Raw genomic sequence first — 24,603 nt, forward strand, 5'->3', positions numbered from 1 at the left:
GGCTGTCTCGCGCGTTCCGGCCCGAGGCTGTCACCCGGCGAACCCGCTTGGGGGCGGGGGGCGCGGCCCGCGCGATCCGAATCCGCGCCTCCTGCGTGGCGAGGGCGCCCTATCCCGAGGGCATCCGGGTTCGCCGGGAGTTGTGTGTCAGGTTAGCAGCTTAAGTTCCATCCACGGTTTTCTGGTTTGTGCTCCATCCCTCTTGTAAAACACCTCCCCTTTCCTTTTTTTAAAACAGGCGTCTATGTGCACCTTTCCGTTGGTAAGCTACCATAGCAGGCTACCCACTTGTCGGTAGTTGCAGTTGGTCGTTAGGCTCATCTACTGGGTGGCTCAGTGTCCGGTTACAACGCCGAGATGCTGGCCTGCCTGACCCCCGTCACAGCCCCGTCCTGAGAACAAGTCCCTGTCCGGGTGTCTCCTTAGAGCCCTCTGAGGATGGAGACAGGACGCTGTGTGTCAGCTTCCTTTACATGGAGAAGTGGAGTTACCTGTGCTTCTGTCCTTTCCAGGCACATGGGCATGTGGCTGCCTCCTGAAGGGATATAAAATATAGAAAAAAGTGTACTTTGTCCCGGGCGTGATGACTATGCTTGCCTTGCACCTTTTGTCCAGGGTCAAGTGTGTATCAACCACAGCCTGGGACTGGGGTGTCCTGCCGGCACCCAACAATGTTGAGTGGAGTCTGGAGTTGACTGTACAGGTGACCCTTGGACCACTCGCGGGTCAGCGGCGCCCACCGTCCATTCCCACCAGAAAAGTCAGTTTAATTGACAGTCGGCTCCTTTTCGGCTGTACCCAGCCCCAGATCCTGCTTCCCGTAGGATTTACCATGTAAGAAAGCCTGCGTGTAAGTGGCTCCGTGGTGTCCAGACCCTGTCGTTCCGGGGTCAACTGCGCCCTTCTCCGGCTCTGGTTTTTGCGGGAAGGAGCTACGAAGGGGAGTCAGTTTACTTCTGATTCCTTGAGGGAGGCTGACAAAAGAATTAGACAAGGGCTGGCGAACTTGATTCACCACAGGAATTAGGAGACGGTCCTGTCTCCCCCGCACTTTTTTTTCTTGGCTGCGTTGGGTCTTTGTTGCTGTGCGCAGGCTTTCTCCAGTTGCGGCGAGCGGGGGCTACTCTTCATTGCGGTGCGTGGACTTCTCACTGCGGTGGCTTCTCTTGCTGCGGAGCTTGGGCTCTAGGTACATGGGCTCAGTAGTTGTGGCACACGGGCTCAGTAGTTGTGGCTCGCGGGCTCTAGAGCGCAGGCCCAGTAGTTGTGGCGCATGAGCTTCATTGCTCCGTGGCATGTGGGATCATCCCGGGCCAGGGCTCGAGAACCCATGTCCCCTGCATTGGCAGGCGGATTCCTAACCACTGTGCCACCGGGGAAGTCCCTCCTCCACACTTTTAGCACCTCCGAAAGCAGCCATCTCTGCTTCTGCGGTAGCCCTGCTTTCCTTCCCTTCTTCCTCCCTCCTCCCTGTCCCCTCCTCTCCCCTCCTGTACCCCTTGTCTCTCTCTCTCTCTCTCTCTCTCTCTCTCTCTCTCTCTCTCAACCCCGTAGGTCATTCCAAGGGGCATCCATTCAAAAGATGGGCCTGGGGAGTGTGAATTAATTGGCTAAAACCTGGTTCACTTTCATTCTTGGATTTCAACAGACCAAAATATACATATTTCAAAATATACATATTTCATTGTTTTTCCATTTTTTCTTAATAATTACCAGACTCCCTCCTAAAAGTGCACGCTAGGAATACAACCCCTATTTAGTTATTTTCCGTTGAGACCTTTTCGTAAAGGCCACTCTTCCTCAGGGCACTTGGCTTTCCCGAGAGCACGCAGGGTGAGCCCCTTCAGAGCAGTGGGCCTGAGAGAGTAAGAGTGTGTTTCTGAAGAATTAAGAAAGGACAGAAAACCCCCTTGGGTCCAGGGCTGTGTGAACATTAAAGGGGGAAAATCTGGAAATGGCAGCTTTACAAAATGGCAGTAGAGATGGGTCTCCCCGAAGCCATCCTAGCGGTGTTGCCAGGCCTTGGAGACCACGGTGTTTCTGAGCCGAAATGTGACTTCAGAGCTCCGACGTACACTGCATTGTGTTCACTGAGGTTTTAGACCGTGAGCTTTGAAGGTAGGATCTGTCTAGGAAGGCCAGCGTGGTCGTGTGTTCCTGGTGTGACCAGCCAGGGTCCTTGGACTCTTTAATCAGCAGAAATTGATAAGGTGCCAGAGGAGAAACTCAGGCAAGGCTTTACTGGGACTCGTGCTGAGGGGGTGTGGGGTGGTGGTGACCTTTTTCCTTACATAGGGCGAGGGTGTGGGCAGATCCACGGGTCCGCCAGAGGGGTGGCTCAAGTGGTCTGCCCACCCCCCTGGTGGTGCTGTGTGCAGTGATCATGCACAGGACCCTGCTTTTGCCCCTAGCACCCCAGATGAGGCCGTTGGGTCTTTGGTCTTTTTGTATCTTGTTCATAATTTGTCCCCACTGCTCACGCGCGGAGTTATTTTTAGGTCCCTATAGTGTCTTTGTAACCTGTAGCTCGAGGAGAGGTGTGTACGCAGGTGTAGGCACTGCGGCAAAGGGTCCCGGGTCCCGGGTCCCGGGTCCCAGCCTGTCTCACTGGGGCCCCACGTGCCTTTTTGCTGTCCCCTTTTTCTGGGCACACTCCTCTAGGACTGAGCTCAGGGACCAAGTCCTCCAGGAAAATTCTGCTTCTGGGACACTCCCCTTAGGGTAGAAACTGTCATCACCAGTTGTATGTCCCTCATGCCTGGTCCTAGTAGACAGATGTTGGAGCTATTGTAACAGAGATGTGTAGCGGGAAGGCTTGCTATGATGTTGTCTTATATCAGGCTATGCATCCCCTGAACTTGTTTTCATTTATTTTATTCCAGAATTTTACTTTGAGGTGACTACGTACATTCTTTATAAGAAATTTTGTGAGGCATACATTTTTTCCTGCTGCTTCTGCATTAAAGCACAAGACACACAGACATATACACAGACGCACAGAGCAAACCCTAGGACGCTCCAGCTGCCTGTCGTCAGCTCAACACTAAACATGCTTTTCCTAGAAATATTTAATAGCTCTTCTTGGCAAATATTCCATAGCCAACTGAGATCAAGACTGTTTTACTTCAACTTTTGCCCAGTAAATAAGTAACTATAGAATATGGAAAATTACTTTAAAAAGTATCTAGAGTGGACTTATTCAAAGCTAAGTGCCGTTAATGATAAAATTAGAATTGAACCAATTTTGTTACTTGACTTTTCTCCCTGGTTGCTTTGCTGCCATGTAACAGAGTAAGTTCATCTGCAGCAGCCTTTGAAATACCAGTTCAGATCTATGAATTTAGAAGCTTTAAGGCGCGGTCCCCAACCTTTTTGGCACCAGGGACCGGTTTCGTGGAAGACGGTTTTTCCGCAGACCAGGGGCGCGGGGGGGAATGGTTCAGGTGGTAACGGGAGCGATGGGGGTCGGCAGATGAAGCTTCCCTCGCTCACCCGCCACACACGTCCTGCTGTGTGGCCCGGTTCCTAAGAGGCCGAGGACCAGTACTGGTCAGCGGCCCGGGGGTTGGGGACCCCTGCTTTAAGGCATTAGTCATAATGGTAAGGACCCGTTCTATTCCCCAGGCTTGTAGGGGTTCAGGAAAAGTTAGCAAGATGTCAATGGCTCTAAGGCCAGGAAGCTAATTGTATTTGGGCCTAAAGTAAGGTAGTGCTGGGGACCAGAAGGCCGTGGGAAAGCGGTGAGCCGGATGCTGCACCTCCCTCTGGGGTCTGGCTGTGACCCCCTGCTGCACCTGTGTCCGCCCTCTTGCCCCCGCCTGCCCACTGCTGTGTCCCCAGCGTTATCATCTTTCAGCCCCAGTAAGTACCTGATGCTCACGTACAGTTTCCATAGTTTAGGCCCAGCTTTAAGGAGATGGGGGTTCAGTCCTCTTCAAGCACAGGGTGCTGGTGTCCGCTTCGTGATGTCATCGGTGACTGACAGCTGGGGGAGGGGTCCCCCAGGAGTGGGCCTTCTGCTCTTGGACCCTCCTCTAGGGGAATATAGGCCATACAGACCTTGAAACCCACGACAATAAAAGTAAACTGACTCTGCCTTTAATGCCTGTCGTATGGAATACAACTCATCTCTCCCCAACTTTTTTAAATTTAATTTAATTTTTAAAATTTTTAATTAATTAATTAATTTATTTGTGGTACGCGGGCCTCTCACTGTTGTGGCCTCTCCCCTTGCGGAGCACAGGCTCCGGACGCGCAGGCGCAGTGGCCATGGCTCACGGGCCCAGCCGCTCCTCAGCATGTGGGATCTTCCTGGACCGGGATCCCCTGCATCGGCAGGTGGAGTCTCAACCACTGCGCCACCAGGGAAGCCCTCTCCCCAACTTTTTATTATGAAAATTCTCAAACACAGAAGAGTTGAAATACAGAAGAAAGAATACCCACATAGGGCTTCCCTGGTGGCGCAGTGCTTGAGAGTCCGCCTGCCGATGCAGGAGACGCGGGGTCGTGCCCCGTTTCGGGAGGGTCCCACGTGCCGCGGAGCGGCTGGGCCCGTGAGCCATGGCCGCTGAGCCTGCGCGTCCGGAGCCTGTGCTCCGCAAATGGGAGAGGCCACAACAGTGAGAGGCCCGCATAACGCAAGGAAAAAAAAAAAAAAAAAAAAAAATATACCCACATCCACCTCTGTATTCAACAATGGTTAAAAAATTTTGCTCTGTTTGCCTTTTCGGTATATGATTTATTTAACCAATTCTGAATATTAGAAGGTTAGTTTTTACTTTTTTGCCAGTACAAATTCTACCATGAGTAACTATTCTTGTGCATTGCTTATATTAACCTAAGATAAATTCTGGAAGTAAAAGCCCTGGGAGCTGGGGAGGGGGGGTCCCCATCTCCTCACCAGCACTGAGTGTGATCAGCCTCTGCCACCTGATCGGGATTTTATCTGCTATCGTTGAACTAAGGCAGTAAAGTATGTTTCCCAGTTAATTTGTTCACGTACTTTATTCAGGTTCCCCCCTTTTGTTTGGCATGTTCATCTTTTACTTTTGAGTTTGTAGAACTTTTTGTGTATTTATCTATTACAAATATTATTTCCTTTTGGACATTTGTCTTATGTTGATTCTTTTAGCCATAAACAAAGTTATGAAGATCAGTTAGTTTGCCTGGCAGCCGGTATTCAAACAGGAGCATCATGGCGGCCTAGGGTGTTGTGAACCATCTTTGATGGGAAGGTTGGGAGCAGTAGCATGAGGTCTGTCTCCCAGTGCATTTGTCGACCACGAGGAGCCACAGCCTCTGGGAGATTGACATGTGACTGACTTCTGTGTGAGCCCAGCCTGGGAGCATAGTTGGGGATGAACTAGGTATCCCAATGCCAAACTAAATACAAGGATAAATGATTGAATTATAGTTCTAGACATCGTTTAAGTTGCTGCTGCCCCTTAGACCAATAATGCAAGCCATAAACGCAAGGCACGTGCATAATTAAATTTTCTAGTAGTTACATTAAGAAAGTAAAAAGAAACAGGTGAAACTAATTGTAATATATTTTATTTAACGTAATATTTCCAAAGTGTTATTGTTTCAATGAATAATTGATATAAAGATTATTGATGAAATAGTTTACATCCTTTTTTGGGGCAGTCTTCAAAATCCAGTATGTTTTTACACTTGCAGTGCATCCCGCTTCAGACCAGCCAGTTGTTGGTGGGTCAACTGGGGTGACCAGCATGAATGGTACTGGCCTTTACCTGCGCCTTGCAGCTTGGAGAGAGAGAGAGAGAGAGAGAGAGAGAGAGAGAGAGAGAGAGAGAGAGAGAGAGAGAGAGAGAGTGTGTGTGTGTGTGTGTGTGTGTGTGTATGTATAGAGGACGAGGATGTCTTCGTGTAGGACTATCTCGTTCGGACTCTGGCTTGGGCTCTGCTTTTTTCTGCTTTTTTCCTCCTATGCTCTAGAACAGCTCTGCAAAGATGGAAATGTTCTGTTCACCCCTGCTGTCCAAGGTGGTGGCCATGATCACATGTGCCATCGAGTACTTTGAAACGGGTCTCTACTGTGGATGGACTGAATTTTCAAATTTAATTCTTGTTAATTTAAATAGTTGCATGTGGCTGGGGTCCACCTTATTGGACAGTGAGGGTCTAGGGCACTGAGGGTTTAACAGAAAATTTGTATGTACGTAACATGTAAATTTACATTATTTCATTGTGTGGAAGAATCTGGAGTACAACCTGCTGTGTAATGCAGCTCCCTGCTCCAAAGTTGCGTAGAGATGGTTTTCGTTGTTTGCACTCGGCATTTGGGACCAGTGGCGTCACGGAGATACCTTGAAACCAGACAGTGGCCCCTCTCCAGGCTGCCTGGTTGGATTAGGGGCTGAGCGCCTGGGACTGTGGAAGGATTTTGGTCAAGAGGAGGCCTGCTATGCACCTGCCCTCAACCACTCTGAGGCTGGGAATGTTTCTGAACCTGAACTGTAGATTAGCTGAGTTGGGGGGAGGCGGGCTGGGGGGCTGGAATGGGGAGAGTCCTCCTTGGAGCCCGTCTCCGGGCTGCTGCTCTGGCCCCCCTTCCCCGGAGCTGCTCACGCAGTCACCATGGTGAAGCCTGTGGGCCGTCTGTTCCATCTACTGGGAAACTAATGATGCGCTTTGCTACCGTTCCCTGAATGCTGGGGAGACAGAGACTCGGGGTCAGAGACAGAGGGCTTCACTGATCACAGCAGGCCAACAGCTGAGCACCCCCTTTGCACTGGCTCCCCTTTCCCCCCAAGTCCCATGGGGCGACATCAGGGGGTCCAGGTGGATCCCTGCAGATTCAGTGAGGATGCTTCAGGGGAGGGACACTGAGCCCGCTTCCTTCATTGGAGATGATATTAGAAACCAAGGTTTGGGCGCTATGCATTCATTTCTTTTCTTTAAATTAAAAAATATGTTTATTTATTTGGCTGCACGGGCTCTTAGTGGTGGCCTGTGGGGATCTTAAGTTTCAGCGTGCGGACTTCTTGCGGCCTGCATGTGGGATCCAGTTCCCTGACCAGGAATCGAACCCAGGCCCCCTATATTGGGAGCACGGAGCCTTACCCACAGGACCACCAGGGAAGTCCTGAGATGTGAACAGTTTTTATGTTGCCTCAAGTGCTGGTGGTGGTAGCAGAAATTATTTATTGGAGGAGGAGGAAAATGCTGTCTCTGTTCTTCAGATTCAGTTACTTGTCTGACAGTAGTCAGTTGGGGGTCCCCAGGGGGGCCTTTCCCCTGGGCTCCCTGCCCCCTCCCTGCCATGCTCCCCGTGGGGTCTGGACGGGCACTGGAGTGAGGACTCAGGAGCTCTTGCATGGAAGCAACAGTTTAAGTAGATACCGCTGTTAGAATGTGTAGTTTTAAGATAACAAAGATTTTAGGAATGAGATGCCGTGTAATTTGAAACTTTCCTCCTGGGCCGCGAATGGAAATGCTCCATTTTCAAGCCAACGGGTGGCCTCTCAATTTCTCTCCCTGCAGTGGCCTCATCGGGCGAAGCTGGGCGATGCTGTTCGCCAGCGCAGGCTTCAAGGTGAAACTGTACGACATTGAGCAACGGCAGGTAACATACGCCCTGGACAGCATCAGGTGAGTCCACTGCACCTGCGGAGGAATCCAGCAGCCCGTGGCCTCAGGTGGTCTTGTTTTCCGTGTCCTCGAGGCTGTAAGTCCTGTGATTTCGCTCTCCTTCGCTGTCGCAGCCTTGGGGCGGGTGGAGGCCAGGCTGTTGGAGGATGGGATTCACACCAAATCAGGGGCTCAGATTATGAGGACAGGACTTAGGGCGGTGAAGACGTGTGAGGGGCGTGGAGGAACTGAGTGTAGACCCTCAGCTTCCAGCCCGAGTGAGTCAGGGAACTGCTCTCCTGTGTCACACGCCCTGGAGCTGTGTGGACTCTGTGCTTCAGAGAAAACTTAGGTCTGTGAATGGTCAGGAACCCACTCAAAGACATAGTAGGACACAGAGTCCAGCCGTGGTTTATCTGACATGCCAAGGACGGGCATCTTCAGCATTTGTCTATACTGTTCGTTTTATAGAGATTCTGCAAGTATTACTTTCCATGTTAAATATATACAAAAGAACAGGTCACTTACACTAGTTTATGAAGACTGGAATAAAACAAACATTCATGAACTTGAGGTCTAGAGTGGTATTATCAATACCCTGTGTCCACCTTTTGAATCTGACCTCCATCTTCCTTTATTTTGTATCTACCATTACCTTGCCTAAAAACAAGTTGTATCATATATCTGTTTCCCTAAACAATATATGGTTTAGTGTTGCTTGTTTTTGTGCTTTATAAAAATATTTTTGTGAGATTCACCCATGTCATTGCTTATAGCTGCAGTACATCTGTGTCCATTGCTATATAATATTCTACTGTGTGACTTTGCTGTTATTTATTTATATTTTACCCTGATGAACGTTACAGCTGTTGCTAGTTGGGGGCTAATGTAAACAATGCTGCATTATTATCCTTTCATATGTCTCCCGGTGCTTAAGTGCAAGAGTGTCCACAGGGTACATACCTAAGTGTGAGATTGCTGGGTCTGTTTTCCTTCTGGGATTCTGCTTATACGTATATCGAACCAACTCATTCTAGCCTTCAGATCTTTTAAAGTCTCTTTCAACTTTCCATTTCCCTCTCTCTTTGCAGGACATTCTGGGTACATTCTTTAGATCTTTCTTCCAGTTTACTGATTCTAGTTTTAGCTGTGTCTAATCTGTTATTTAAACCATCCACTGAGTTTATTTCAGTAATTAAATTTCCATTTTAAAAGTTCTATTTGCTTCTTTTCCAAATATACCTGCTCGTTTTTAATAGTTTCTCATTGTTTGCTGATTGTTTGTGGTTCCATTTTTCAAACCTTCGAGCGTTTAGTACATGAGTGCTTTATGTTATATATCTGATAATTCCAGGTACCTGGGGTTGTCTTAGATCAGGCTCCTCAGAATCAGAACCTGAGACAAAGATTCCTGGGCCAGTGATTTATTAAGAAAGTGCTTCTGGGAGAAACCAGTGCGGGACTGGGGTCAGCGTAAGGAAGACAAAGGTAAGATTTTGGGAGGAGATCCAGCCTCAGAGGGTTTGCATTGGAGGTTCTGGAGCGTAAAGTGCTCTGCAGAGTTTTCACCCCTGGAGGCTAGGGAGCTGCTTTCACACTCCTGCCTGGGTGTGACTCCCAGGCTTCTGGGTCCAGCGTGGTGCCCTGAGGGGAGGGGGCAACGAAGAATTCACAATCTGGGGGGATGGGCTGGTAAAGGGAATTCGGGGAGATCTGGGGGGATCCCCCGTGCCTCCACTGCAGAAACCATTGGGGAGTTTGAGGTAAAAACATTTCTTTCCTGACTTATTCCCACTTTCATTCATTCAGAAACCCTGACTGAGCACCTCCTGTGTGCTGGACACGGAGGCTGAAGATTAAGTGGTAAACACAACAGACTGAGACCCCAAACCTCGAGGGGAGGGCAGCGGACGGGGCGGACAGTCCAAAAGGAGTCACTGGCATGCTTGGTGTCTCAGCATCAGCTCTGGCAAACCAGGCAACTGGCCAAATCCGGGCTGCGGTGTTTGGTGTATCCTGTGAGCTAGGATTGGATTTTACACTCTTAAGGATTATAAAATAAAAAAGAAGAAAAGTATGTAACAGAGGCCTCATGTGGCCACAAAGCCTGAAATATCCCTTTGTGGCCCTTTACACAAGAATTGCTCGACCCACGTGTTTAATAGTTGAGATTCTCGTTTCCACTCCTGACGTGTGGGTTTTCCCGGACCAAGCAGTTGCCCGTCCTACGACTCAGCTCAGTTCTGAGATGCCATCAGGCTCCGCAGGTGAGGGACTCGGTCCTGCGAGCCCCTCAATCCAGACGCCAATTAAGCCCAGCTGTCACCTGTGCTCCCGCCCTGTGGATCAGAGGTTCCCACAGCCCCCTCCTCGGGTTTGCTAACCGTGGCTAGAGCGGCTCACGGGCCCGGGAGACTAGCTGCTCACTACATTTCTGGTTTGTTACCAACGGTGTTAGGGCTACAAATCAACAGCCAGATGAAGAGAGGCACAGGGGACACGTGGAGGGGCGTGGAGTTTTCCTGCCCTCTGGGTGCCCTCCCCCGAAACTCCACCTGTTCAACCTGGAGGCTCTCTGAGCCCCGTCTTTGGGTTTTATGGAGGCTTCATCATTTAGGCGCCGTTGATTAAAATCCATTAAATCATTGCCCGCTGGTGACTGAACTCACTGTCCGCCCCCAGGTCAGGGGCTAGACTGTAATTACTGGGACGGTGCCACAGGCAGCCAGCCCCAGTCCTGAGGTGCTTTCAAAAGTCACCTCATTAACATAACAGAAGACACATTTGTTGCTCTCTTCACAGGAAATTCCAAGAGTGTTTAGGAGTTCTGTGCCAGCTCTGTGAAGACCAGCTACATCTTTCTTGTTTTAAGTCACAATATCACAGTAGTAGTGGGTGCTAAGAAGAAAAATGAAGTTCGCGGTGGTTTATCACGGGAGGGGTGGGAAAATGTCCCCTTCTTCCCTTCTAGGTTCTTTGGCTGGTCTGATAACTAAACTGACATAAGGCAGATTAACAGGAGAAAACCAGGTGTAATTATGTACAAAGGGGGCCCCCTAAAGCCATTAGGACTCACAAGGGTTAGCCGGGCAGCTGAGGCTTCTGTAAATCTTGCCTGGGCGGGACGTCAGGATACAGAGGAGGGAAGGCCTTTCCCAGGAGGGAGAGGAGACCTTGGGATAACAAAGGCTGCCCTATTGTGCAGGGGTTTCTCAGGTAAAACTGTCTCTTCTGACCCAGGCCCCCTTTCCAATGTAAATTTAGGCAGTTGAGGGGGAAGGAAGGAGCCTTTCCTGAACCTGCTGGGTTTTGATTGCTTTTATCTCAAAACAGTCCTTGTGCCAAGGTGGCATATTTTGGGGTGAAAAAACCTGTTCCCCTTCGTTGCCTTGTGTGTTTGGTGACCTCCGAGCTCGAATGGGTTTGGCCGTAGTCTGTGGAAAGCCTGGGCCTGCACTGGACCTAGTGTAGTGTACTGCATACTCTCCGCTGGGGGTTATCTCAGTCGTGCTCCTGGGTCAGGGGACTGAGTAGGGTCTGACTTTGTCTCCTTCACTCCTGACCCTGGGTTTCAGACACAGCCCCCTCGTGCATGTACCCTCAGGGCAACCCTGCCTTTTGCTGGTTTCAGTTCTTTTGTTTTTTTTTAGTTGATAAATATTTTTTTAATGAAACAGCTCCTTTTTAATACCTACATTTTCTCATTTTATTTATTTATTTTTAAAATATTTATTTATTTATTTATTTGGTTGCACCGGGTCTTAGTTGTGGCAGGCGGGCTCCTTAGTTGCAGCTTCAGGGGTCCTTAGTTGCAGCTTGCCAGCTCCTTAGCTGTGGCATGCAAACTCTTAGTTGTGGCATGCATGTGGGATCTAATTCCCTGACCAGGGATCGAACCCAGGCCCCCTGCATTGGGAGTGCGGAGTCTTATCCACTGCGCCACCAGGGAAGTCCCTCTCTTTTTAAAACAGATCATATTATTTAGAGCAGTTTTAGGTTCACAGCAAAACTGAGAAGAGGTATAGAGCTTTCCTGTGTTCCCCCCAGCCCCAAACACATGCACAGCGCCCCCATTGTCAACATCCCTCACCGGATGGTACATTTGTTACAACTATGATGACACATCATCATCATCCAAAGACCAAAGTTAATATCACAGTTCACTCTTAGTGTTGTATCGTAAGTCCCCTACATACGAGCCTTCATGTTGCAAACGTGTGTTTGCATGTCCAATCACGTAAGTTAGTTCCCCTGTCTGGCGTACACTGTCACGTGTGTGCATCCTCTGCAAGTGGACAGCCGCTGTGCTTTTGTGTACCTTACTGTACAGTACTGTCTAGAGTACAGTAGTACAGTATCTTTATTTCAAGCCCAGGATGTCAGGAAGCAAGTGTAAAAGCAGCGGTATATATAGCTGATTGTGTTAGTTGGGTACCTAGGCTAACTTTGTTGGACTTACGAACAAACTGGACTTATGAACGTGCTCTTGGAATGGAACTCGTTTGTATGTAAGGGACTTACTGTACATTCTGTGGGTTCAGACATATGGACATGTATCCACCATTAGAGTATCGTAAGGAAAAGTTACTGCCCTAAAAATTTCCTGTGTTATCAAATGAAACTTCATGTGACTGATGCACAGTGAGGCCCAACAAACCAAAATGTCAGAGTATGGAGCAGAGAAAGGTTCACTGCAGGGCTAAGCAAGGAGAACAGGCGGCTTGTGCTCAAAAGACCCGAACTCCCCAGTGGTTTTTAGGGAAAAGTCTTTAATAGGCAAAATTTGGGGTGAGTGCTTCAGGGTGTGGGACTTCCTTCTGATTGGTTGGTGGTGAGGTAAGAGGGCGGAGCTCCAGGAATCTTGTGCTCAGCCTGAAGTTACCATCCTCCACCTGGGTTCTGCAGAAGAGCTCAGACAGGTATTGCGATGAGTGTTCCTTGAGGAGGAAGGAGGAGGGACCCCACCCCAAGGCTGCACTATTTCCTGACCGCTCCTCCCTGGTCTCTGCATCCCCTCCCTTCCCTGATCAGCAACTGTTTGAATCTGCCCTTTGGAACTCAGGGAAGGTCTATGAGGCTGAACCCTTTTTCCTGCCAACAAGAAAAGGGGACACAAAAAGGCTTTTGTACCCAGGAGGGCCCCGCAGGGTCCTGCTCCATTTCACCTGCGCTCCCTCCTCCCAAGCCCTTGTCAACTACTGAGCTTTATACTGTATCAGTTTGGAATCACACAGTCTGTAGCCTGTTCACATGGACTTCTTTCATTTAATAATATGCACTTAAGTTTTCCCCATGTCTTTTCATAACTCATTCCTTTTAGCACCGAATAATACTCCATTGTTGGGATACACGGCAGTTTATTTATCCATTTCCTTACCAGAGGACATCTTGGGCGCTCCCACATTTTGACAGTTATGAACAAAGCTCCTATAAACAAACATCCACGCAGGTTTTTGTATGGACATGTTTTCAACTCCTAAGGGTAAATACCAAGGAGTGCAATTGCTGGATCATATGGTAAGAGTATGTTTTGTTTTTTTTTAATAGATTTCCCTTTTTTTAAAAAAATAAATTTATTTACTTATTTATTTATTTTTGGCCGCATTGGGTCTTTGTTGCTGCATGCAGGCTTTCTCTAGTTACGGTGAGCGGGGGCCACTCTTTGTTGCGGTGCGCGGGCTTCTCATTGCTGTGGCTTCTCTTGTTGTGGAACACAGGCTGTAAGCACACAGGCTCAGTAGTTGTGGCAGTCGGGCTTAGTTGCTCCGTGGCATGTGGGATCTTCCCAGACCAGGGCTTGAACCCATGTCCCCTGCATAGGCAAGTGGATTCTTAACCACTGCACCACCAGGGAAACCCTAGAGTGTTTTTAAAAGATATCAAAGGAATGTGGGATCTCCCAGACCAGGGCTTGAACCCATGTCCCCTGCATAGGCAAGTGGATTCTTAACCACTGCACCACCAGGGAAACCCTAGAGTGTTTTTAAAAGATATCAAAGGAACAAGGCAGCACAAAGAACTTAGTATTTAATTTAGTGGAGGATGAAAAAATATTGATAGTTAATCTAAGAAAGAAGTGGAAAATTTTATTTGAGCCAACCTGAGGATTATAACCCAGAAAACAGTCTTTCAGAAAGTCTGATGACTGTTCCTCCTGTTAGAGGTCAAAGCACAGTTGTGTAAGCTTTTGGGATGAAGATGAAGGGTTATATGTCAAATATGCATATTTGTTACTGAACTCACTGCTCAAAAGCCAGTACTGGAGAGACCACTGTTGGTTGGAAAGGAAAGGTTGCTTTATTCAGGAGGCCGGCAACCTGGGGAGAAGGTGGGGTCATGTTCCCCCCCCCAAAAAAAATCCAAAGATTCTCCTCAACCATGAAATTAAAGGGAGAATCATTGGGGGAGGGGGTCAGAGTCTTCCTCATCTCCCACTGTGTGCAGACTTTCTTCTGATTGGTTGGTGGTGAGTAAAGGGCGGAGCTCCAGGAATCTTGAGCTCAGCCTGAAGATGCCATCCTCCACTGGGTTGGGGCCTTAGTTCCAGTAGAAGAACGCAAGGTATTGTGATGTATATTCCTTGAGGGGGAACCGGGACCCTGCCCTGGGCAGAGAAAAGTTTTATGTTTAAATTTTCCTTGAAATTTACAAATAAAATTTATAAATTTATAGATTAAATTTATAAATAAATTCATAAATTAAATTTGTAAATAAACTCATAAATAAAATTCCTTGAAATACAAATTTTATTTCATCAAGGTGATGTAGGGAGCAATAGGAATTTATTGTCAGCGTAACAACCATTAAGGGGAATACAGCGTAAAGAACTTTGAGGAATTTATGGCACTCCTAAGTAGGTAAAATTACACTGACTTTGATAAATTTATCTTTTGTTCCCACATTAGTGGTTTGTCTGAGTCGGGGCACAGGGAGTCCCTATGGGGATGGTAGTGACAGGCGTGCTGGGCCTCACATGCTGGGCTTTTACTTGGTTTTCTGGCAAGCGTGTTGGTGGAGGCAGTTTGGAGCTGAGAGTTTAGCTCAACAGCAGGCCCAGGGTTGGAGGGAAGCCCAGCCTGGAGAGGCGACCCTGAGCCAACCCGGTGCGGGCTGCAGACCAGCTCGGAAAGGCCAGACAGTAGAACTTTAGGCCTTTCAGTTCCTCCTTGTGGAGCTGAAGCTGCCAGTCTGTGTGCAAACAAGGGGCAGGCCTGCGTCCCAGCAAACTTAGTGTGTTAGCACTAGCTTTGGAGTCCATAAAATTGTCACACATCACAAAGTATTGTTTGTTTTTTTTCAACCATTTAAAAATGTAAATATCGGGCTTCCCTGGTGGCGCAGTGGTCGAGAGTCCGCCTGCCGATACAGGGGACACGGGTTCGTGCCCCGGTCCGCGAAGATCCCACATGCCGCGGAGCGGCTGGGCCCGTGAGCCATGGCCGCTGAGCCTGCGCGTCCGGAGCCTGTGCTCCGCAACGGGAGAGGCCACAACAGTGAGAGGCCTGCGTACCGCAAAACAAAAAACAAAACAAAACAAAAAATGTAAAAATCATCATTCTCTCTCAGGCCTTATGGGAACTGGACTGTAGTTTACCGACCTCTACACTTTTCAGTTCTGTTATCGTTTCACCTTTTATTTTGTAGGCCTAGTTCCAGCGCAGCTGTAACCAAGAGCAAACTCTTATGATTCCTATAACTGAAAAGTTCTTTGTCCTACCTCTTGGGGTATTTGTATTAATAGGCCTTATTTTTTAGGTGTATCATTAAAGATCTTGGCCATTTTTAAAGTCTTTTCAGGCATCAGGGAGAACGTGGAGAAATTATAAGTAGGGTTTTCTTGTTCCTTTTTTTTTTTAGGCCAGATTAAAGGCTTTCCTATTTTTCTACTACTTTGCTTAATTAAGATCTAATACTTTAAAATATTATTGGTGGCCAATTAGATTGGCCTGTAAGATTTTTCAACCAAAACAAAACAAAACAAAACAAAAAAAACCAAACCAAAACAATTACTATTAGCATCCTTGTTATAGAACAAGCAAGTGTACTGAATTCTTATGTGTCTTAAGACTTGAGTACACACAAATCTTTCCTCATACCGTGGCTTTGTTTTTATAACCCACATATGTGTAAGTTGAGGTCACTTTAATATGCAGAACTGCTTGTACTTCTGACAGGAAGTGGGATTTCAGGATATCTTGTGACTGCCTCTGCTCAGATTGTTGCTGGCAAAAGCCTCCAGGAGAATTGGGTTTGAGTGCTGTCTGGTCACCCTCCTAGGTGGGGCACCACTCAGTTTTAGGTATTGTGACTAATGTAAGGCCACCTGCTCCCCTTTCTTAAATCATGGGATTTTCAAATGTGCCATTCCTGCACCGGAGACCAAGTTAAGAGGCTCGAATCCAAACCTTACTGTTGGGAATATTTTGGTCAGGAAGATGAGTTCTGAGTGTCACAATCTTTTCAGCCAGCAAAGAATTGTCACTGCTTCTTTCAGTAAGAAAACTATCAGCCTGCAGGCTGAAATGGCTGTCGGCTCACGTCGACAGCAACACTGGGTGTTGGCTGTGGTCCTGAGAGGTTCAGAACCCCAAGATGAAGTGTCCCTGGCCATGTCTTAGGCACGAGGCTTAAGGAGAGCCAACTTTATCCTTTTGTCAAGAAGCATAAACAGTGTATCTTCCCGATTGGGTTGAATTGACTGGTGGGTCATTGTTGTGCTCAAGGAGCATCCTTATTATTATTATTATTATTATTATTATTTTCTTCTTTTCTTTTTTTTTTGCGGTATGCGGGCCTCTCACTGCTGTGGCCTCTCCCGTTGCCGAGCAGCAGGCTCACGGGCGCAGCCGCTCCGCGGCATGTGGGATCTTCCCGGACCGGGGCACGAACCCGTGTCCCCTGCATCGGCAGGCGGACTCTCAACCACTGCGCCACCAGGGAAGCCCCTATTATTTTTTAATATTTATTTATTTAGGCTGCATCGGGTCTTAGTTGCGGCACGTGGGATCTACTTCCCTGACCGGGGATCGAACGCGGGTCCCCTGAATTGGGAGCGCAGAGTTTACCCACTGGACCACCAGGGAAGTCCCAAGGAACATCCTTTTGTGGCCTCTGTTCTGTGGTCCTTGTTGTCACACAGGTGAGGACGGAGCTGTGCCTTCCTCTCGGCGCCCCTCGGTGTTTGATCTCCAAACACCAGCCAGGATGGGCACAGAAATAAAGCGATTCTTGTCCCCAGAGCCTAGAACGTACTGAGCACTAGCTCAATAGTTGTTTTAACTGAGTCATAGGAACGTTTCCTAGGGCCTGTGGCTGTGTTTTTCACAGACTTTTCTGCCGTTTGTCCCGCTCTTGCGGTTTGCCTCACTTACCATATTTAGTTCTTCTGAACATTCTGTAGTAGAAAATAAAATGTTGAAACTCTTTTTTTTTTGCGGCACCAGGGAAGCCCCAAATGTTGAAACTCTTTACTCCTGCATGAAAATTCTATGAGTTTTAGACCTATTAAACACAAACCTTAAGTGGGTTGAAATGGTACATCTTGATTCTAAACTTGCAAAAATGAACTTGAACTGGGTCAAGTTGATTTTTGAAGTATTAAAACATTAGAAGAGGGCTTCCCTGGTGGCGCAGTGGTTGAGAGTCCGCCTGCCGATGCAGGGGACGCGGGTTCGTGCCCCGGTCCGGGAAGATCCCGCATGCCGCGGAGCGGCTGGGCCCGTGAGCCATGGCCGCTGAGCCTGCGTGTCCGGAGCCTGTGCTCCACAACGGGAGAGGCCACAGCAGTGAGAGGCCCGCGTACCACAAAAAAAACCAAAACCAAAACAAAACAAAACAAACATTAGAAGATAAAAGAAATTATCACAACTCATATCATGCCAAGAGTGCTTAGTAAATTAAAAAAAAATAAGAATGCTGTCATCCGAGACTAATCTTTTTCTAACAAGGTGGCAAAATGAGTCACTTAAAACTCCACATATTTAGGGCTTCCCTGGTGGCGCAGTGGTTTAGAGTCTGCCTGCCAATGCAGGGGACGCGGGTTCGTGCCCCGGTCCGGGAGGATCCCACATGCCGCGGAGCGGCTGGGCCCGTGAGCCATGGCCGCTGAGCCTGCGCGTCCAGAGCCTGTGCTCCGCAACGGGAGAGGCCACAACAGTGACAGGCCCGCGTAGCACAAAAAAAATTAAAAAAAGGTAAAAACTCCACATATTTAAATCCCATAATAGAAAGGGAGCTTGACCTTGGGAAACCCATTAGCAGACGCTTTGCTGCTTAGCTTTTGTTCTCCATTGTACGCTCAATGCTTGGCATGTATAAGGGCTCAGGAATTTGAGAGGATGGATGTATTTTAAGAAGAAAAACAAAAATCAAGTAAACAAAGTTGTAATGTGGACCCAGACATTGGGGCTCCTCATGACTTGGGTCCAGTCTCCTTTCCACGTGGTGATGGGGCCGTTCTAGCCTCAGGGGACCAGGAGCCCTGGCCCGGGCCATCATGACTCTGAATGACCTCCCCAGGCAGGGCGGAGGACCAGCTGCCTGTCTGGCTGGAGCCCCGTCTGAAATCGCTGTCTTTGGGTGAACTCTTCTCAGTTTCTTTACTGTCACCTCTACCATGTGGCAATGGTCACTCTGAATTTGAGTCCACTAGAAATGAATCTGCTTTCTACATGGATATGGGTTTAATAGGACCGCAGAGGTGAGCTCCGAAGCTAGGCAGCTGCCCTGAGCACCGTCTCCTGACTAACTGAGCCCCCTGGCCCAGTGACTGGGTCCCTGACTCGTTTTTAACTTGCTACCCAGGCCTCTGCTCTTGCTTCAATATCTTGAACCCAGTTTTGATCTGGATCCTCTGCATTGGTCTGTCCTGGATTCAAACTAACTTTTTGTTGTCCACATAGCTTTGGCCGGAATAACTGAGGGTAATAGATCACAGAATGGCCACAGATGGCTCCCATCTGCGTCAGCTACAGTTACTGAAAAAAGTATGCCATCTAGTAGCTGGAGCTATAAGAAACATGCACAAGACACTCATGGGGACAGTTTTTCAAGTGTATTGAAGGCCAATAAAGAAGACGTAAGTCAGTGGGCAGGAGCCTGTCTGCAGGGGTTTAACAAGGATGGTGCAGAGCAGCAGTTGACCAGACCTACCTGGGCTGTGAAGTTCAGAAGTGACCTGAGTGCCATCGCCAGAAGTTGACGCCAGTGGGCCGTCAGTTCAGCGGGTTGTTGATCCTGACGTTGTCTGTGTGTTCACGGGTCTTGTTGGCCCTTGGCTGTCACTAGGACAGTTCAAATAATTGCTTCATGTTAGCTATTTACCCCTCTTCCCAAACAGAAATGGCTTTTGCTTTCTCTGATCTGTAAAAGTTACATATGCTAATTGTACATTTAAAATTGGGGAGAAATCAGAGTACTTTGGCTATCTCTGAATGGCAGGGTTAGGAGTGACTGTTGTTGGGTTTTGGGGATTCACGCCGACCTCCCCATCCTGCAGGGCCCGGGTGGGAGGACACACGTGTTCTCAGGGAGGGGAAGGCTGTGAAGGCTCACATGGACTTAAGTCAGCGTGTGGACTCAGAATGTGAATCCTGGTGATTTCTCCCTATGAGGTTTCCTGCAACGACAAACAGGAAAGCAGGGGACCCTTTTGTTAACCGGGCTTCGGCCTGATACTCCAGTGAAAACGTTGGTGGAATTGACCGACTGAGGCTGAAGCAGGCCCTGTGCTCCCCGGGGTGTCTCCCGCCCAAGGGAAGAGACCTTTGAGTGCCTGAGAGGGGTGACAGTGGGGCCCTGGGTCCCAGCAGGCAGATCCTTAGGCCTTCTGTGGGACAGATGGAGGGACTTCTCTTCCTACCGCATATGGAAGTCCATCTACTTCCTGAGAGGTTTTCAGATTGAGGCATTCAGGGGGCTGGGCCTGTAACCCTTGTGAATAAAGGGTGAGGAGAGAATGGAGTGGGGGAGGTGCAGCCCTTGGTGGATGGGGGACCAGCTTTAGTGGAAGGGATTCCAGATTTTAAAGGCCCTGTGCCGTCAAACAAAAGAAGTCTGGGGCTCCTTTTTTTTTTTTTTTTTTTTCTTCGGTACGCGGGCCTCACTGCTGTGGCCTCTCCCGTTGCGGAGCACAGGCTCCCGACGCGCAGGCTCAGCGGCCAACCACTGCGCCACCAGGGAAGCCCCAAGTGGCTCCTATTTTTAATAAAAAGTTTGGTATTTTCCCACTTCAGAGACACTGAAAATGATAAAAATGAGATGAATGAATGAAAAGAAAGTGTCTGCACAGCATTCCACCGCAGGGGCCGAGGGTACTGTGGCACGTTGTCCCAACGTAACTGGGGCCTTTGTGGAGCATCAGCTTGATGCAGTTGAGCATCTCCGGGCCCTGGGACACGTCTGGCCTGGCCCCTCGTTTCCCAGCTGGCCCCTGTCCTGTGCCTCTGTGATTTAGGATTTTTGTTGGCGGAGGCCAAGTAGACTTGCGTTCGTGAGCTTGGTCCTGCCTGGCTCTGCCCTCCCACCACGTCCTCTCCATCTCCAGCTGCCTCAGTGCCTCAGACCTCAGGGAAGAGGGGGTAAGTAGAAAAACCTGCCCCAAATCCCCTTGGCACTTCCTAACAGGCTGACAGTGAGACTCCTCGTGGAGTTGGCCGCAGACAGGAAGCAGGCAGCGAGGATGGGCTACAGGCGGTGCAGAGCACAGGACAGACACCACGAATCCTCTGAAACAGCTCAATGCCTAGGTTGTTATATTTTAAACAATTTTATTAAGGAAATGCATGCATAAAGACAACTATTAACTAGAGTTTATTAACCCAAACCCACAGTCTCCTGTCCCCTGTCCCTACACCTGGGCTTAGGATCTGACCTGGGAACACATTCTCCTGTTTGGGAAATATTTGTGTTTTATTTCTTTGATAAGTTCTTATCTTTTTAAATTAATAAATGTCTGTTTTAAGTAAAATCTCAAAAACAGAAATATACAAAAGGATCACCCATTTTGGACCCTATACTGTTTTTTGGTTTGTTTTTGTTTTTTTTTGTTGTTGCGGTACGCGGGCCTTTCCCGTGTGGAGCACAGGCTCCGGACGCGCAGGCTCAGCAGCCATGGCCCACGGGCCCCAGCCACTCCACGGCACGTGGGATCTTCCCGGACCGGGGCACAAACCCGTGTCCCCTGCATCGGCAGGCGGACTCCCAACCACTGCACCACCAGGGAAGCCCTGGACCCTATACTGTTAATTGTTAACGTCTCCTTTTCTCCTAACTTTGCTGACGTTAGCAGCCTTGAGTCCTGGTGCTGGGCTGACCTCTAGAGGTCAGGCTGGGGCACTGCAGCCTCTTAGCGGGCGCTCTAGTAGTGAGTGTATGAGGCTGAGAAGCCAGCTGAGAGTCGTACATTTTCCAGGTATTTATGTTCGTCCCCTGCAAAGCTCCAGGCAGGAGTTCTTCCAAAACACTCAATGAAGAATATTGGAACTAGTGTGACTAGCTTTCTCGGTTTGTTTGTTTTAGCTGATATACCACAGCTCTTCCAAATCATTTATATGACAAAACTCTCACAGATTCTGTCTCCTTTTAAAAAATTGAAGCCCGAGTCCCCTGCACGGTGATGGCCTGCGAGGGCTTCTTTGCGAGGCCGTCCCGGAAGCAGGAGAGGCTGCATCCGCCTGATGTGTCGTGGACTTGTTCTCTTTGCTGAAGCTTCTTTTTGGTAAAATAATAAAGAAACCTGTATTTCAGCACATCTTTCCGTTCTTTCACAGTAACAGTAGCAAGAAAGTCTCTCTTCCTCAATTTGTAGCTAAAGCAAAATACAAAATGCACAGCTTTAAGAAAAAAACAGAACAAGGGAGCTGGCCGACCCACGTGGGCCCAGGTGCCTCAGGAGCACCGGCCTCCCCGGGACAGGGCAGGACAGGACAGGGCAGAACAGGACAGGGCAGGACAGGGCAGGACAGGAGAGGACAGGACAGGACAAAGCAGGACAGGACGGGACAGGAGAGGACAGGACAGGGCAGAACAGGACAAGGCAGGACAGGGCAGGACAGGATAAGGCAGGACAGGACAGGACGGGACGAGCAGGGCTGCCCATGGGTTACCTCGGCTCAGGGATGCCCTGCAGACACCGGCCCAGGGCTGTCCCTCCTGTCCAGGCCTCACTCACATGATGCCCAGCCTTCCTGTGGCCTCCTGTTCCCACAGCACCTGATGCGGTGACCTGAGACCCAGACCCTCCAGGTAACTGGCCACGCTCAAGCCATCACCCCAACCCAGGGCCTCCCCGACCGCTGGCTGACACCCTGCGCCCAGGAGCACCAACCCAACTTGTTCCCTCCAAAGGTCTCCGACGGCTTAGCGATAAAACCTGTGGCCTGAAACCATGTGAAAGTGGCTGAGTCACTGGCAGAGAAATCCAGAGAATGTTCTGGAAAGCCTGTGCATGTTTGTGCGTGTGCTTACCTTGTGTATTTAACGTGTCGTGAGTTACAGCCACGCAGCCCTGGTCCACATTGCGAGGCGCCTCCTTGTGCCCTTCTCCCCAGGGGCCCACTGAGGCTGAACAACCACTGGTTTCTGGTTTTACCCACGATGGGCCTTGTCTCACCCTTTAAAGATTAAAAAAAAAAGTTTAATTTTAAAATACATATAACATAAGATTTATTATCTTAATAATTTTTTGGTCCATTTCAGTGATATTAAGCGCATTCACACTGTTGTACAGCCATCTGTCTCCATCACTCTTGTCATCGTCATCTTGCAAAACTGAGACTCTGTCCCCATTAGACAGCAACCTACTCCAGCCCCTGGCAGCCCCTACTCTCTCTCTGTCTCTGTGAAGTTGGTTATTCTAGGGACCTCATACAAGTAGAATCGTACAGTACTTGTCCTTTTGTGGCTGGCTTGTTTCACTGAGCATAATGTCCTTAAGGTTCATCCATGGTGTTGTAACCGAAAGTGGGGTCCGGCCACTCGCCACTCAAAAGCCAATAAAGAGGCCAGGCTGGTGGAAAGGAAGGTTTGCTTTATTTTGCAGGCCGGCAGCCGGGGTGGGGGGTGGAGGGAGACGGACGCCTGTCCAAAGGCCGACTCCCCCCACTGACAACCAGGGGGCAAGAGCTTTTACAGACAGCTTTTATTCTACCGGCAGAAACAGCACAGGCAGCTCTGACAGTCACCATGAAATTGGTCATCGGTGATCTGACCAACGTCATCTTGATCGTTTTAGGTACAGTTATAACCTTCAGTTCCACATTCAGTTTGCTTCCATCTCTTTGAGGCCAGTTCTTGGAATTATGGCAGCTTCTGTCATGGCTACAGTCTGGTCATCATGGAGTTAACTTCTTTCACCTGGTGAGGGTTTCAGTATCTACAAGACAGCTCACAGGATACGGCTCAGAGTATTATCTCTATCCCTTAAGGGGGAACTAAAGGTCCTTGGCTGTGCTTAATGACTAAACTATTATTTTTTGGTCTCCTTTGACTGTTTTCCTTTGTTTCTGCATTTTCTCACTTCTCTGATTAAACTTATTCTTTGGCTAAAGTTTTTCCACAGACAAAAGGCAGGCTGAGGACATAGCGTCCTGCTGCGTTTCAGTGTAGCCTGTGTCAGGGTTTCCTTCCCTCTTAAGGCTGAATAACATTCCATTGTGTGGCTGTATATCCATTCATCCGTCTGTGGACATTGGGTTGTTTCCCTCTTCACAGACAAAGGCTGAGGACATAGCGTCCTGCTGCGTTTCAGTGTAGCCTGTGTCAGGGTTTCCTTCCCTCTTAAGGCTGAATAACATTCCATTGTGTGGCTGTATATCCATTCATCCGTCTGTGGACATTGGGTTGTTTCCCTCTTTTGGCCACTGAGCAATGCTGGTATGGACACGGGGGTACAAATATGTGTTTGAGTCCCAGCTTTTAGCTTTTGAGGGTATACACCCAAAAGTGGAGTCACCAGTTCATGATAGTCCTATTTTTAACTTGTTGAGAAACCACCCAACATCTGCCCCCCTGGCTGCAGCTTTTACATTCCAGCCGGCAGTGCACAGGGTTGTTTCTCCACATCCCCGCGAGCGCTTGCTCACCGTCACCATCCTAATGGGCGTCCCGTGGTTTTGATTTGCATTTCCCTGATGATGAGTAACGTAGACCTCTGTTTGATTTTGAATTGTTTCCGAATACTCACGGCTCACTCTGCACTGCTTTCCAGAAAAGAGATGAAGTTGCTGGAGCAGTCGGGCTCCCTGAAAGGCTCGCTGAGCGCGGAGGAGCAGCTGTCACTCATCAGCAGTTGTTCCGACATCCGGGAGGCGGTAGAGGGCGCCCTGCACGTCCAGGTGAGTGGGGACACCTGCCCGCCGGGGCTGGAACAGCTAGCCTTCCAGCTCCTTGGGTCAAAGGCAGTCGAAGGCGTGGGCATCGTGTACCTGCAGGTCAGGATGCCGTTCACGTGACAGGAAACACTGTCTTTAACCGTCTGGTACGTGGGCTCCCGTCAAACCCCTGGGATAGTTTCATCTTTCAGGGGTGTTAGAATGTTGAGCAAAAATACATTTTCTGAACAGCTAACGCTGTTATTTTGTTTTTCTTCTAATTGAATGAGAGATTATGTTCATGTTCTCATATGCAATTGTGTAAAAGCTTAAAGAAATCACTCAAAAGAAACCCTTTCATTTCTTGTGGCATTTGCATTTAGTTTTTCCAACATCGTCACTCAACAAAGCGGGCTCTCTGGGGGCCCTGTTCATACCGCCGAGGATGCTCCAGGCCGAGCGGGAGGTGGCCTCGCAGGGTCCAGCCCACCCGGGCCCACAAGCAGCTCCTGTCCCACTGAGACCCCGGTGTCACCCCGGCTTCTGAAATGTGACACTTACCACCCAGGGTTGACGCAGGCTTCGCTCCGGAGCCCCTCACTGTCTGTCCAGTCAACGCTGATGTTTCGTCTGCTCTGTGATGATGGTTGAGCTGAGAATGTGGGAGCAAACCCGGGGCCCGAGGGTGTTTCCTGGTCCG

At 49.0% G+C, this 24,603-nt stretch overlaps 1 protein-coding gene across 1 annotated transcript in view; it reads left to right on the forward strand.

Moving 5' to 3' along the window:
- Window positions 1–24,603, forward strand: part of CRYL1 (crystallin lambda 1) — a 78,816-nt gene that overhangs the window by 474 nt on the left and 53,739 nt on the right. The window contains exons 2-3 of the mRNA XM_007464510.1: window positions 7,507–7,614; window positions 23,801–23,927. Coding sequence (XP_007464572.1) covers window positions 7,507–7,614; window positions 23,801–23,927 — 235 coding nt within the window. The remainder of the gene's footprint in view (window positions 1–7,506; window positions 7,615–23,800; window positions 23,928–24,603) is intronic.

The sequence above is a fragment of the Lipotes vexillifer genome, unplaced genomic scaffold (genome assembly GCF_000442215.2).
Source record: "Lipotes vexillifer unplaced genomic scaffold, Lipotes_vexillifer_v1.1 scaffold2116, whole genome shotgun sequence".
NCBI classification, from domain to species: domain Eukaryota; kingdom Metazoa; phylum Chordata; class Mammalia; order Artiodactyla; family Lipotidae; genus Lipotes; species Lipotes vexillifer.